A 13,942-nucleotide genomic window follows, 5' to 3' on the forward strand; every position below is an offset into this window, starting at 1 on the left:
TGCCTCTTGTTATTTCTTTTTCATGTTTTTCTTATTAGTAAACATAGACTTGGCTGTGCAGGTACTCGCTCTGCAAGCACTGCCCCCTCCTCCTCTGCAGGAGCGCCGGCGCCTTCGGACTGAGGCCTGTCTGAGCGGCTGGAAGCCGGAAAATCTGGCGGGATTTCTGCAAACCCACAAAAAAAAAATATGTTTGATTAATTTAAGCACAAGTTCTGTGTAATTAGACAGACATTAAATGTCCTACAACAAAACCTTGTTCACTCTATTTTGTACAAATGCGAAATATGCTCAATACTAAACAGGAGTCTGTCACAAAAAGGTGAATTCGTATCAGAAGCATTTTGAAATATGTAAAGCAAATGAAGGATTTTAAAGTCCTTTAGAGTCCTCTGCCTTGCTCACATATTTAGATAAACTCAAATATATTTTTCAACCTGGGCTCATCTTAACCAAAGTGGATCGAAGTGAACTTGGCGTGCATATTGATCCGAAAAATAGTCAGTGTTATTAATGCTGTTTGCAATTGCTCTTCAGATGAATAACTTTTAAATGTTGCTCAGGAAAAATTATTTGAAATTAAATATTTTCGTTGACTTGCCATTAGTTAAAGCTATTTGCAGTCGCCTTGAATTTTGTTTTGAAGCTCTGGAAACATAAAGGACTAGATATTATTGATTCTTATTTGCGTGGTACACTGAAAAAAGAAAATAGTTGATCCAACTTAATTGAATTGCTTCAATTGGTAACAAGTAATTCAATTAAATGTATCCAACTTAATTTATTAAGTTGGTTTAACTTGACAAATTTAAGTCAGTCTTACTCAATTGATTTACTTTATTCCAAATAAAAAAAATTGAAATCCATCTTACTTAATTTTATAGAAAGTCAAATCAAAATTTTAAGTTGTTCCAACTTAAAAACTAAACTACCCCAAATTACATTATCACTCACATTATACTTAAAATATAGCTTAAATTTAAATCATTTTAAAAGTGTGTTTTAGCATGTTATTTTAGTTTTTCAAATAGGAGTAAAATACCTTTATGCTACTCAGAAATTCAACTTGGTTAAAATAATAAATTGCACAAATGGAACATTTTAAATTTTATTGTGAAAACATCACAAACTTACAGGTTTTTTCACAAAATACTACACAGATCTTTTGAAACTTCATAAGGGGCAGGGCTGTGCATGCTCACCACTATTATTTGCATTATATCTGGAACCATTAGCACAATACATAAGACAAAATAAAGAAATAAAGGGCATCAACGTTCATGGGAGAGAGCATAAATTAGCCTGCTATGCAGATGATATTTTAGTCTTTTTGGGTCAACCAACAAGCTCTCTACCTAAATTAATGCTATTGTTTGAATATTTTGGCCACTTATCAGGATATAAAATTAATATAAGTAAAACACAGCTGCTTAAATACAACTATACCCCACCAGAAGAAATAAGGAAAAGGTATCAATTAGCATGGGAAACAGAATTTCTTAAATATTTAGGAATTGTAATATCAAAAAATCTCTCAGAGCTATTTGAACGTAATTATTCACCAGTACAAAAGAAAATGAAAGACGATATAACGAGATGGAGCTTAATCCCATATCTAAGCTTTAGTTCAAGAATAGAGTCTATAAAAATGAGTATTCTCCCCAAACTACTATACTTATTCCAAACCTTGCCAATACAAATAGACCAAAAACAATTCAATGAATGGGACAAACTCCTGTCCAGATACATATGGCAGGGAAAAAAGGCTAGGATCCGATTCAAAACTTTACAGCTGGAAAAAAGGAAGGGAGGATGGGGCCTTCCCTCTCTCAGAGATTACTATTGGGCAGCACAATTAAGACCAATGATATACTGGTGTAATCCTTCATATGATGCCCAGTGGAAAAGCACTGAAGAAGGCCTGACTCCAATTCCCATAGAAGCACTTATAGCGGATAGCAATTTACAAAGTTTCATAAAAAATATAGAAAACCCATGGGTCAATCAGACCCTTAAAATATGGAAGACCATAAAAACAAAATTCAAATTAGAAGAAGATACAGTGATTCTTAAGTGGTGCGCATATGATACACAGTTTACACCAAATAAGTTAGATACAAGATTTAAGGAATGGACACATAAAGGACTAACAGCAGTATGCAAGATAATGAAGGGAAATACACTATTAAGTTTGGAAATAATTAAAGAAAAATACTCATTAGAAACACAGGATTTCTACCGCTACCTACAGATGAGACACTTTGTAAGTGAAAAAATAAAAAGGATATCAGAATCAAGCGAACAGCTGCTGGATCTGTTTAAAAGAGCATATAATTCAAACAAAGACAGAGGTATTATTTCAGGTTTATATAAAGGGCTTAGGAACATGGAAACACATTTGACCATCTATATAAAAACAAAATGGGAAATAGAGGGAGAATTAAATATAACGGAGGAAGAATGGATAACAATCTGGGAGTACCAATGGAAATGCAGTAGCTCACTAAGTTGGAGGGAGTTTGGCTGGAAAAGCCTGATTAGATACTTTATCACACCTTACCAGAAATCTCAGTACAAAGGTAACTCTCTAGCTTGTTGGAGAAATTGTGGAAGCATGAATGCTAACCATTATCACATATTTTGGGATTGTCAGACAATTAAAATGTACTGGAAGGGAATACATAATGCAATACGAGACATTTTAGGTAGCCATCTGCCCTTGGAGAGTAAAGTTCTTTTCTTTGGACTGGTGCCTGAAGAATGGCCGAAAAGAGACAAATATCTGTTTAATATCCTACTAGTGGCTGGTAAAAAGGCTATTACCAAAAAATGGCTCACTCAGGAAAGCCCAACTTTGAATATGTGGATGGACATTATAATGGACATATACAGGATGGAGAGAATAACTGCAGAAATAAATCATAAGACAGATCTATTTGATTCACGATGGGAGAAATGGATAGACTATATAATATCACGCAGGCCGGATACTACTTTGGTCAACTTTATTTAATGCATGATTCACAAAAACAACCACCCCCTCCCCTCAAGCGTTCATGTTCTTGATAGTTCATTGTACTATTGTATCTTTTTTGTAGTTCTGTGCTTTTTGTTTGTTTTTTTTGTTTGTTTTTTGTTTGTTTTTTTAATTTTATTTTAATCCTATCATTACTTTCCCCATGGCAATATGGTTGGAAATAGATGTATATTAATTTTCTGGATGCTGAATGTCAATAAAAATATAATAAAAAAAAAGAAACTTCATAAGGGATATTGCTTTTCTGCTTAATTGGGGTTGTATTTTTGAATACTTAATCTTTTTGGTCAGCAACCTGCTAGATCAGGGATGCCCAAGTCCAGTTCTGGAGAGCTATCATCCTGCAACTTTCAGATGCATCCCATCTCCAATACATCTGAATCAAATGAATTGCTCATTACCACGCCTATGCTGAGCTGAATGTCTGCTGGTGTGCGAATTCAGAAATTTGATTCAGGTGGTATCGAAATAGGGTCCATCTGAAAGTTGCACAATGGTAGCTCTCCTGGACAAGACTTGGACACCCCTGTGTATTCCTCAGAAAAAAAAAAAAAAAGGTTTTTCAGACTTAACACAAGTCCTCCTAAAAAAGAAAATCCACACTCCTAAACCATAACATTTGCTAAGAACATGCTTTTGACATAAAATGTAATAACACTAGTGACTATTTGAACATCTTCTAAACCACACTGAAAACAAGAGCAATACCCAAAAAATATTTAGGCAAAAAGCTTTCAAACAAGGATGTGGAGTAATAGCTGCCTAGTTTAAACCAAGTCTGACAATTTAACTGACATCAGAAAAAAAAAGAATAGTAAACATTAATATCTGCATACATTAACCCTCCTTCAAGAAACACTGCACAAATCTGGTGATTCAAAAAAAAAAAAAAAAAAAAAAAGAAAATTCTGTGAAAGTGTCCACGAACAAAACTGCAGAAGCCTATTACTTTCCTACTGTAATTTTTTCCTTAACCTGTATTTTTTCCCCCACACAAAACCAAAGAGATAAACCATCTAACTTTATGAAATGTCAACAGCGAAAAAAAAAAGACAGTCCCAAAATGATAATGTTCATCAAAACCTCATCAGTAAACACAATCCAGAAATACCAGTCACAATTGTTATCCATTAAACTCTGTGCATATTAAAGCCACAAGCAATGTCATATTACCAGTATTGCAAGTAATTTTTTTAATGCACAAATACACATTTCTTAAATCATCCTTCTCAGATGCACATTCCTTAGGATGGGAGTAAGCTTTTTTTAATTACTCCATAGTATTTTTAGGTTGTAATTTTATTGTAATTTTTTGTGTGCATATATATGCACACATATGTATGTGTGTTTGTGTGAACTGAAAAGCCTGATGGCTGTGGTACGAATGAATATCTGTATGGAGCCCTGGCTGGGGACCTAAAGCAGTTGCCTAACTTACCTGGTGACAAGCAGCCCCTCTGGCCACCTTGGGTACATGTCGTGATCCTTCCTGGGTTGCTGGGCTGTTGTCTTTGCTGAGCTGGGCTGAGAGACGCGGGGAGGTCCCACCTCCCTGAGGTGGAGTCTGGGTTTTCGCCCCGCAGCGGCCGCAATCGTTAAGGAGCGGCGCTGTCTTCGCCAGATAGTCTGCTCACCTTGAGCGGCAAATCAGGTTCATAAAGCGTGTCCTCCATAGCGTCTCTGTTCTCACTTCTGATTCCCACCCTGTGAATTCGGCGTCGGATATCCTCCCTGAACTCTCGCGGGTGACACCACAGCTGGATGAGACCCTGTAAAAGCCACTCACCTGCCCTCCCCACGTTAGACTTTGCACTGAGTTCAAAATAATGTTGGGAAACTAATTTCAGTCTTTATCCAGCACTGTACGGAAAGAATAAACAGTTATGTATCATACATCTTAACTCTGGAACTTTTTCACTGGACATGTGTGAGTATTTATCTAAAACTATGACATTACCAAGAGGCAAAAGACTTGTGGGGTGTAGGGTTTAATCCCGGGATCCGGGATTCCCGGGAAATGCGATCAGAACCATTTCCCGTTTCCCGGGAAACGTTAGACGGGAAACCGGGAAAAAAGTCGCGCGCGTCGATTTGACTTTCAGAAAGAAAAGAAAGCTTCAGAAAGTTAAATTTAAGGAAATATTGAGAGAAGGGTTCGTTTAATGCGAAAAGCATTACTCTTCATTTCAGGCACGTTCAGCCTCCGTTCAAGGCTTCAGCCTTCATCTCAAGCGTTTTAATAGAGGTATTACACAGTTGTACTTTTTTCCTCTTTAATTTGTTGAAATCGTAGGCAATGTGTTTACCCTAAGGTATTTTGTATTATATAATTCTATATTATTATATATTGTTATATTGCATTATATAGCCTATAAAATATGCCTGCCCTGAACAATAAAGAAATATCTGTTTAACTTCGAGTGTTTCTTTTCCTTGTTTGCAGCCGCTTACTAACAATCATAAATTAGGATACGGGCCTAATGTGTGAAGAAATGATCATGAAATAGATTACTTTAACATATTTCGCTTTTAAAATGGAGTTGAGTAAAATGTATATTTTTTAGGCTATAAGGATTGGCCAGTTTTTCAATAGACGATTCACAGCGAACCTACTTTAACCCTCAGACACGGTGTTATAAATTTGCTGTTGCCAGAATGGCAATGACCAAGTCGTAGTGCATTACTCAAGGCCCTGTGTTATGTCATATTATAGTGTAGTACGGTAGTTCACTTTTCAATGACTGTTAAACAGCGTTCCACTGGTGGAGATATAGCGCAACAGATGTCGCCACGACAGCGTGGCTGAGCCTTTATCAATGCTGTGGAGATGAACCGTATTGTTTTGCACCAGCAGTTGTAAAATAGCTTGGTATAATTCCATGTACAGTGGAGGAATATTCGAATTATATTTGTTAAGGGAGTGTTGAGGAACGATACAACACCGCATAGCTCGAGCACTCCAATGACCAGATGTAGGTTTTATTGCGTTAATCAAGCCGACGTTGCCCCCTACTGGGCATAACAGGACATAGCTGGAAAGCTACCTCTACAATATCACAATAGGTTAAGGCCGACACAGGCTACAGAATAGGGTTTAATATTTTTCCCGAAAATGACATGAATCAAATCCCGGGAAATGACGAGCCATTTCCCGGGAATCCCGGGAAAAAGTTTTTTTTTTTCTTTATTTTAATTAGGCCTTCTGTAGCCTGTGTCGGCCTTAACCTATTCTGATATTGTAGAGGTAGCTTTCCAGCTATGTCCTGTTATGCCCAGTAGGGGGTAACGTCGGCTTGATTAACGCAATAAAACCTACATCTCAGCATTTGAGTGCTCGAGCTATGCGGTGTTGTGTCGTTCCTCAACACTCCCTTAACAAATATAATTCGAATATTCCTCCATTGTACATGGAATTATACCAAGCTATTTTACAACTGCTGGTGCAAAACAATACGGTTCATCTCCACAGCATTGATAAAGGCTCAGCCACGCTGTCGTGGCGACATCTGTTGCGCTATATCTCCACCAGTGGAACGCTGTAATAGTCATTGAAAAGTTAACTACCGTACTACACTATAATATGGCATAACACAGGGCCTTGAGTAATGCACCACGACTTGGTCATTGCCATTCTGGCAACAACAAATTTATAACACCGTGTCTGAGGGTTAAAGTAGGTTCGCTGTGAATCGTCTATTGAAAAACTGGCCAATCCTTATAGCCTAAAAAATATACATTTTCCTCAACTCCATTTTAAAAGCGAAATATGTTAAAGCAATCTATTTCATGATAATTTCTTCACACATTAGGCCCGTATCCTAATTCATGATTGTTAGTAAGCGGCTGCAAACGAGGAAAAGAAACACTCGAAGTTAAACAGATATTTCTTTATTGTTCAGGGCAGGCATATTTTATAGGCTATATAATGCAATATAACAATATATAATAATATAGAATTATATAATACAAAATACCTTAGGGTAAACACATTGCCTACGATTTCAACAAATTAAAGAGGAAAAAAGTACAACTGTGTAATACCTCTATTAAAACGCTTGAGATGAAGGCTGAAGCCTTAAACGGAGGCTGAACGTGCCTGAAATGAAGAGTAATGCTTTTCGCATTAAACGAACCCTTCTCTCAATATTTCCTTAAATTTAACTTTCTGAAGCTTTCTAAATCGACGCGCGCGACTTTTTTCCCGGTTTCCCGTCTAACGTTTCCCGGGAAACGGGAAATGGTTCTGATCGCATTTCCCGGGAATCCCGGATCCCGGGATTAAACCCTACTACAGAAGGCCTAATTAAAATAAAAAAATAAATAAACTTTTTCCCGGGATTCCCGGGAAATGGCTCGTCATTTCCCGGGATTTGATTCATGTCATTTTCGGGAAAAATATTAAACCCTAGTGGGGTGGTCTTACTTCTCCAAAAGTGGATATAGGAGTGAGATCAGAATCCTGTCTTCCTGCTGATCTGCTGTTATTCCATTAGGCGGTTGCAGCTGTCGCACACAGCAGAATTCCAGCACTCAGTGTGCCAGTAATGTAGAAGTCACAAAAAGCTGATATTCCCCCGGTAGAAATTAGAAACCATATCTGATTCAAGGTTTTTGGAGTCTTCTTCAAGGTCACCTGCTTGTGTAAGAAATACATTTTATAAAGAAAATGTAATAAACGAGACCACAGCTGGATCAGCTGAGAATAGTGAATACAGTGATAGAAAATTGCAGCAACGTGCAGTTTTTTTATTCTGTTTTTCGTTGTTTTGTTTTTTTACATTTAGTGAATTTAATTAGCAGCAACCCTGTGCGTCTCCTTTTGCCACAGAAAATGTTGCACAGGCCGAATAATCATAGGCTCGTCCGGGATTTGAACCCGGGACCTCTCACACCCTAAGAGAGAATCATACCCCTAAATAGATAAAAAAAGACCCGCTCTACCCCTCTGTTTGAGATGTGGCATTTCAACGTATCCTCATCCAGTCCAAGGGCGCCCTCTGCTGGTGAACAGCATTTTCTCCATAATTTTAAAAAAGCAGGCACGAAAAAAGCGCTTGTGTGAATGGTTGAACGAAGAAATGCTGTTTTGAGTACAGATAAAGTAGAAAAGTGCTATCCAGTGTCTGTTTGCAGATAAAGCTTTTTCTTTGCAGCTCTGCCTAAGGTCAGTAGCCTCCAGTTTCTTTTTTTCGAAACGTGACAGTGTGAAATGCTTGCTACTAAAAAAGGACTTTTGCATGCAAGCAGTCAGTATTTTTTACAGAGCATTTTTCACAGACAGCAGTCACAAATGCTTTGCAGAAAATAATCGAAGATAATAGAAAATGTAAAAGTCATTAGGAAATTAGGGCCTTTGTCCTCTGCTGTTCATGTTAGCATACTCAATCTGGGGATTTGATAGCTTTGTTAAACAGCTCTCCAAATTCAGTTTTTTTTCTACTTGAGAAATATTAGTAAGGTTCGATCTATAGTTTCTATAGAGGAGCTGGAGATGATTATTGGCTATTTCATCTCTTCCTGTATCGACTTCTGTAATCCACCGCTTTCCCCGCTCATCTGTTAGCTTTTATTATTTTCTGTAAAGTCCTCCTGCAGATTTTAAAAAATCCTGCAAGAGGAGGTGTTCATACACAAGTCTTGCTGCTAGTCCATGTAAGCACTATTTAAGATTTGGGAGCGTTTAACTGCCTGCGAAATACAGGATTTGTTCTTTTACTGCGTAATCAATAATATTTTACAGTTTCCAGTTAAATATTGGGCTCGTCCGGGATTTGAACCCGGGACCTCTCGCACCCAAAGCGAGAATCATACCCCTAGACCAACGAGCCAGTCGCGTCTACGGATTCCCAGTCATGACTGTGGAGTATGGAGTACGTGCGGTGAATGGAGTAATTTTTTTAAAATGTAAATTCATTTTTGCAGGCATTGTTTTGCATTCATCCCTTCTGTCAAATTTGCTCTGAGTGATCAATTTTACTCTGAGATGAAACATTTCTATCCTGCTGGACCACTGAAGGATTTGATGGCGCTGAAAATCAAACATAGAGAGACAAAACATGTTAAAGTTACAGCACCAAAATGGACTTGAAGGAGCTTCCAAGAAATCCGCCTTTAATGGCTTTACACATAAGCTAGAGCCATAGATCAGCTGGCAGGTCAAGTAATTTAGCAAAATAGGCGACTATAGTCAGGACAACAATCCTTAGTGGGAACAAACTGGCCCATCGCGTATAGGTGTAACGCAGTAACAGCCAATCAAATCGCAGCTTTTTTGTCCAATGAAAAAATCGCTTGATTATTTACGTTATTGTCTGAGCGCAGGTTCGAGTCCTGCTGTGGGCAAAGCTTGTGTTACATTATCAATGAATAAACACCAGTTTTTCTATAGGAAATGTGGATAATGTTCATTTTGAACATTGCTTTTTTTCTTCTTATACACTGTTACAGACCGAGAGCTATTTTTCTGCAGTGTGTACCTATAGTTTCACTAAGTACATAATGAAGAATAAAAGGTATCATAACATTTTTGAGATACACATACCAGAGATATTAAAGTCCTCTTTTTTCCCATCAGTTTATTTTTGTCATCTAGATAACCCAGTTTAAATAAAAAGACTGAAGCTGTAACAGATTTATTGTTCTGTAATCACTAATCTGCCTGCTTATCTATTCTTTATATCACCTGCATTTTCCAGTGCTGTTAAACTCAATACTGACATAATTACTGTTGTTCAATCATTTTCTTGCCTGCCTTCTCTAAGCCAATTAACCTCATTCTGAATGCTTTAAATCTCATTGCTTTTCTTCCATTCTGTCTTTCAGACTCATTTTTACAACCCATCTCCTCCTTATTGTGATCACTCAGGGCCCCATCCAAGCTTCCATCTTCAGCTTCACCACTATCAGCTTCTAAACTCTGGAGGGGTCCTGTCCTAACTCCTGCCACCTCTGGGATTCTTTTTGCTATGATGGATTATTGGAGTCTAATTGCAGAATCACTTAAGTTATTTCTGTAACTTCTGATTTCAATAAATCATCAAAATTTTCCATGTGATCTCCCCTTATTGAACTGTTTTTGTAGACAGAGCCAGAAAGCAATAACCAAACCAAAGATAGAACACATCAGACTTGGATTATCTCCTACGCAGTCATATTTATTATAACATAAATAGAACAGAAAGGTTAGAAAGATAAAAGCTGTAACTCCTATACAAAAAGCATGGACTGTATTCATTATGTGAAGTGTTTTAGGAATAACAAGATTCAGAGGGTGATGCTCAGAGGTGCATTCTCGTGAAAATCGCCTCAGGCAGTGGAACAAGTCCAGTTTAACAACAATGTTTGGATTATAATTTGTTCGAGAGGCACAAGAGTTTGCCAGTGGTCCAGATGTGGCTGCAGCAATAATAGCAGGAGTGGTTTTCCAGGCATCCCAGTCTAGATTTTCACCAGTGATGCAGTCCGGGATCTTAAACGGTGCACAGCAATCCCTAAATGCAAGAAACACAAATATATTTAAACGTGTATATTATTAGTTGTTTATTAAATTGATCTTGAAAAAAACAACTCTATTTGTTCAGACAATTAATAGTTTGAATGACAATGAACAAAAAAAAAAGATGACTGTTCTGACCTGTCCACCCAGTGGTATCCTGCCTTTTCCACTCCATCTTCATTGCTGTCTTCAAAAGTGAGAACTTTGCGCACAGATGTGCAAGCAACACTTGTGCTGGGCCCTGAAAAGGAAAGTAGGCTTTCTGTCATTCAGTTGTGCAGGTTTTGCACAAGATGACATTATGACAAAGTGTAAAGTGGTTGTGAATATTATACTGGCATCAGTGATCTATGCATTAAGCCGAAGTTTAATTGAAAACCAATCCTAAATTAAAATGGAGACGTACCTGGATTTGACTCAGGCCCTTGTGTTTGATCTGTGGTCTCCTTCAGTAGAAACGACAGCTCCTTTGGTACAGGCACAGGAACCTTGCTCTTCTCATCTTTTGAGGCTGCACCTACAAGGTACAGGAAAAAAAAACAACCTTTTTTATCTAGACACAATAAACAAAACCTTTAATCAGATGGAAAACACTATAGTTGTTTGTTACCATCAGCTGATGATGCTTGAAGTTCAGTAGTTGTGTCGGAAGGGGGTATGGACAGTGCCGCAGAGGGAGCTACAATGGAAAAACGTGTTAGTCACTTCATAATTTACAATGTATGTGAGTGTTGGTGTTAGTAGGAACTCAAACATTCATACTCTTACTTCTCCTGTTTCTCATTGTTAAACAAATGTAAAATATCTAATTGCAACAGAAACTAAACAAATTTATTCTTCTAACCTCTACTTGTTGAAGCAGGAGAAGCAACATGAGTCAATGAACAACCATTCATTCAGGTGTTAGTGCCTAGTGCTACTTGATCGCTTTTAATACAACACCCATAAAGGACAAAAGTGCATACTCACCCCTTGTGGTTGGTATCAATTCATGAAGGCAGGTATCAATTCATAGTCCTTACAGCAGTTAATATCATGCCAGCACACAACTAAACTATCGGAGGAATGTGGCCGGAACATGGCCAGAACACAAACACAAGAACAACATGATATAACAGTTTAAGTTAAGGTTCAGTTTTGGAGGGCAATTCGTCGTGTAAAACAATTGTACTCCAGTTCTGAAACCTTTCATTAAAAACCTGTCTTTGCTCCTGAAGGCACTCTGGGTGTGGGTACTTCTGCTGCTGCTGCTGCTGCTGGCACAGTAACTACTTATGCAGAGACAGAGGAGAGGGGAGATATCAGACAGAAAATAGCCACGGTCAGTTCTGACCTTTAGTCAAGGTGATGATGGTTTACTTACAGCTGTTGGCTTCAAGTTTTTCAGGTGAGACACTCAGCATTGCCTCCTCCAACTCTTTGTCATCATCCATTCCTGTGATTCAGGCAAGAATTAAATAAATAATTAACTTAGTTTCACATCAAAATGTTATTAAAATATTAATAAAATTATCTACCAATGGGTTTGGTGGAGGTCCTTGTGCTAGCTGAGGCAGACTGACGCTTCTTGCGCAAGTACTGCTGCAGCTTATACATCCGTGTTCCTTGAATGCAGCTCTTTTCCATGATAAAGGCCACGTAGCCATCACCTCTGCCATCCCAAATCTCCTTCCATGTGCTCTTAGATCGTAAGCCAAAGCCAACAAGCTGATCATCTTCAGAGGAGACTTCTGCTGCAGCACTCACTCTGCTGGCCTCATAATCCTGAAGAGACTTTATCTCCGTAAAACTGAGGGCATACTGTACAAATGACTGCAGGCTATCCTTACTATGCCTTTCAGCCATGGCGATCCCTGCAGCCTCTTCCTCCTGGAGACTTTTGATCAGATACATGGTGTACCCAACATCATTTTCCAGAAGCCACCGGAAAGATTTTCCTTTATATTTTCCAAACTGCAGGATGTACTCTCCTTGCACCTCACGCCTGTCGGAGGCATCCCCTCCTCTGTGACGGACCACAGTCAGAGCATTCTGATGTACCAGGTCCTCCCTCATTGGTACAGACTTGTTCTGAAGTTTGGTGTTGTCTTTTATCCGCCGAGCTTCATCTGACGGGTCTTGGAGGAGGTATCCGAGTGGCCCCTTGCGGAACACCACACAGGTTTTACCTGGGTAGAATACAACTTTCTTGTGCATCTTGACATAGAAAAAAGTAAGAAATAAACATAATTTGATTTTAAAAATATCATTTTGACACAAATACAGAGCTTTCAGGTCATAATCACATGACCTCTGACCCCACAAAAAAAGGACAAATTTATCAAAAGAAATAAATTAAAAATAATGCTGCACATTGTGGTAGGGTTTAGACAGCAAGCTCCAGGAGAAAGGTGAGGAGACAGAAGAAGTGTTTTAAAGAGCACTGACAGGAGAATAAATTTATTAAACTGTGGCCAGGGTTCAGCTGACTTAGTGAAAGCTTACTCTAGCTTACAATAGTTGTGATAAAAATTTATTTTATCCAGGCATTGCAAACTATTCTGTCTGTAAATAAAAATCATTCATGGTTGAGTGATTATTTGTTTATTCACAATTATTTATGTCACTTGCAGTAGTCAAGCTTAACCTAAAACTGGTAGCTATAGTGTCATAGCACCTAAGTATTGCTGGCAGATTTTCAGCATATGCCTATCATGTTTATTCATTAGCGAGCATCGCTCACCTTAGTCAGATATCGCCCACTGATTCCTTGCTATTACAACACAATCACTGTACACATGAATGAAAAATAGCAGCAGGTTCATTCATAATTTAGCGTGTCATCTCACTACGAGCCATTAATACGCTGTTTAATTACACTACACTAGTAACCTTTGTGTCACAGCGGCCTCTTAGTGTTGGCAAAATATGTACAGAACTTTGTCAGAAACCCACCGAGCTTTTTTAACAGTACAATCTGTTAATAACACACATGAAAAAATAAAACATCATGTTCATTCATATTTAGCACGTCATTTCACCACAGCTAATGAACTCTGATCATGGTAGCCAAGCGACGGAAGGACGCTAGTTTACGTGACTGCACCAGTAAATGAATTCACAACGAACACTTGTGATCCTGGACCTGCATATTCATTGTGTAGATTTACTCTTATTTCGAACATCCTTTCTTACCTTTAATAAATGAATGAATACGGGGCACTGATTGCTGTAGCGAGCGGTGGGTTAACTGTCCTGTCTCGGCTAAAGTTTCAAAGTGGAAATTTTTAGAAGTACCGCATCGCAAACGCACAACAGCGCCACAAGGGTCATAGTGGCCAAAAATATATTACATCCGTAGTGGTTTAGCACTACCATAGAGAATGAATGGGAAACGGTTTAGGCCGTTTAGCTAAACTTTTTTTCCCCTT

The 13,942-nt window shown here is 38.3% G+C and overlaps 1 protein-coding gene and 1 non-coding gene across 2 annotated transcripts; both read right to left on the reverse strand.

The window, feature by feature from the left end:
• Positions 1 to 34: 34 nt before the first annotated feature.
• Positions 35 to 13,826, reverse strand: LOC115782022 (uncharacterized). Its single transcript, XM_030731991.1, has 10 exons — positions 13,707 to 13,826; positions 12,050 to 12,728; positions 11,896 to 11,967; positions 11,732 to 11,800; positions 11,143 to 11,211; positions 10,939 to 11,049; positions 10,671 to 10,773; positions 10,166 to 10,527; positions 4,476 to 4,663; positions 35 to 166 (listed from the first exon to the last, which is right to left on the reverse strand). The coding sequence occupies exons 2-10, from the start codon at positions 12,726 to 12,728 to the stop codon at positions 35 to 37; spliced, it is 1,785 nt and encodes a 594-aa protein (XP_030587851.1). The 5' UTR covers positions 13,707 to 13,826.
• Positions 8,794 to 8,865, reverse strand: trnap-ugg (transfer RNA proline (anticodon UGG)). Its single transcript has one exon. It is a non-coding gene; the product is annotated as a tRNA-Pro (tRNA).
• Positions 13,827 to 13,942: the final 116 nt, after the last annotated feature.

The sequence above is a fragment of the Archocentrus centrarchus genome, chromosome 6 (assembly GCF_007364275.1).
Source record: "Archocentrus centrarchus isolate MPI-CPG fArcCen1 chromosome 6, fArcCen1, whole genome shotgun sequence".
NCBI classification, from domain to species: domain Eukaryota; kingdom Metazoa; phylum Chordata; class Actinopteri; order Cichliformes; family Cichlidae; genus Archocentrus; species Archocentrus centrarchus.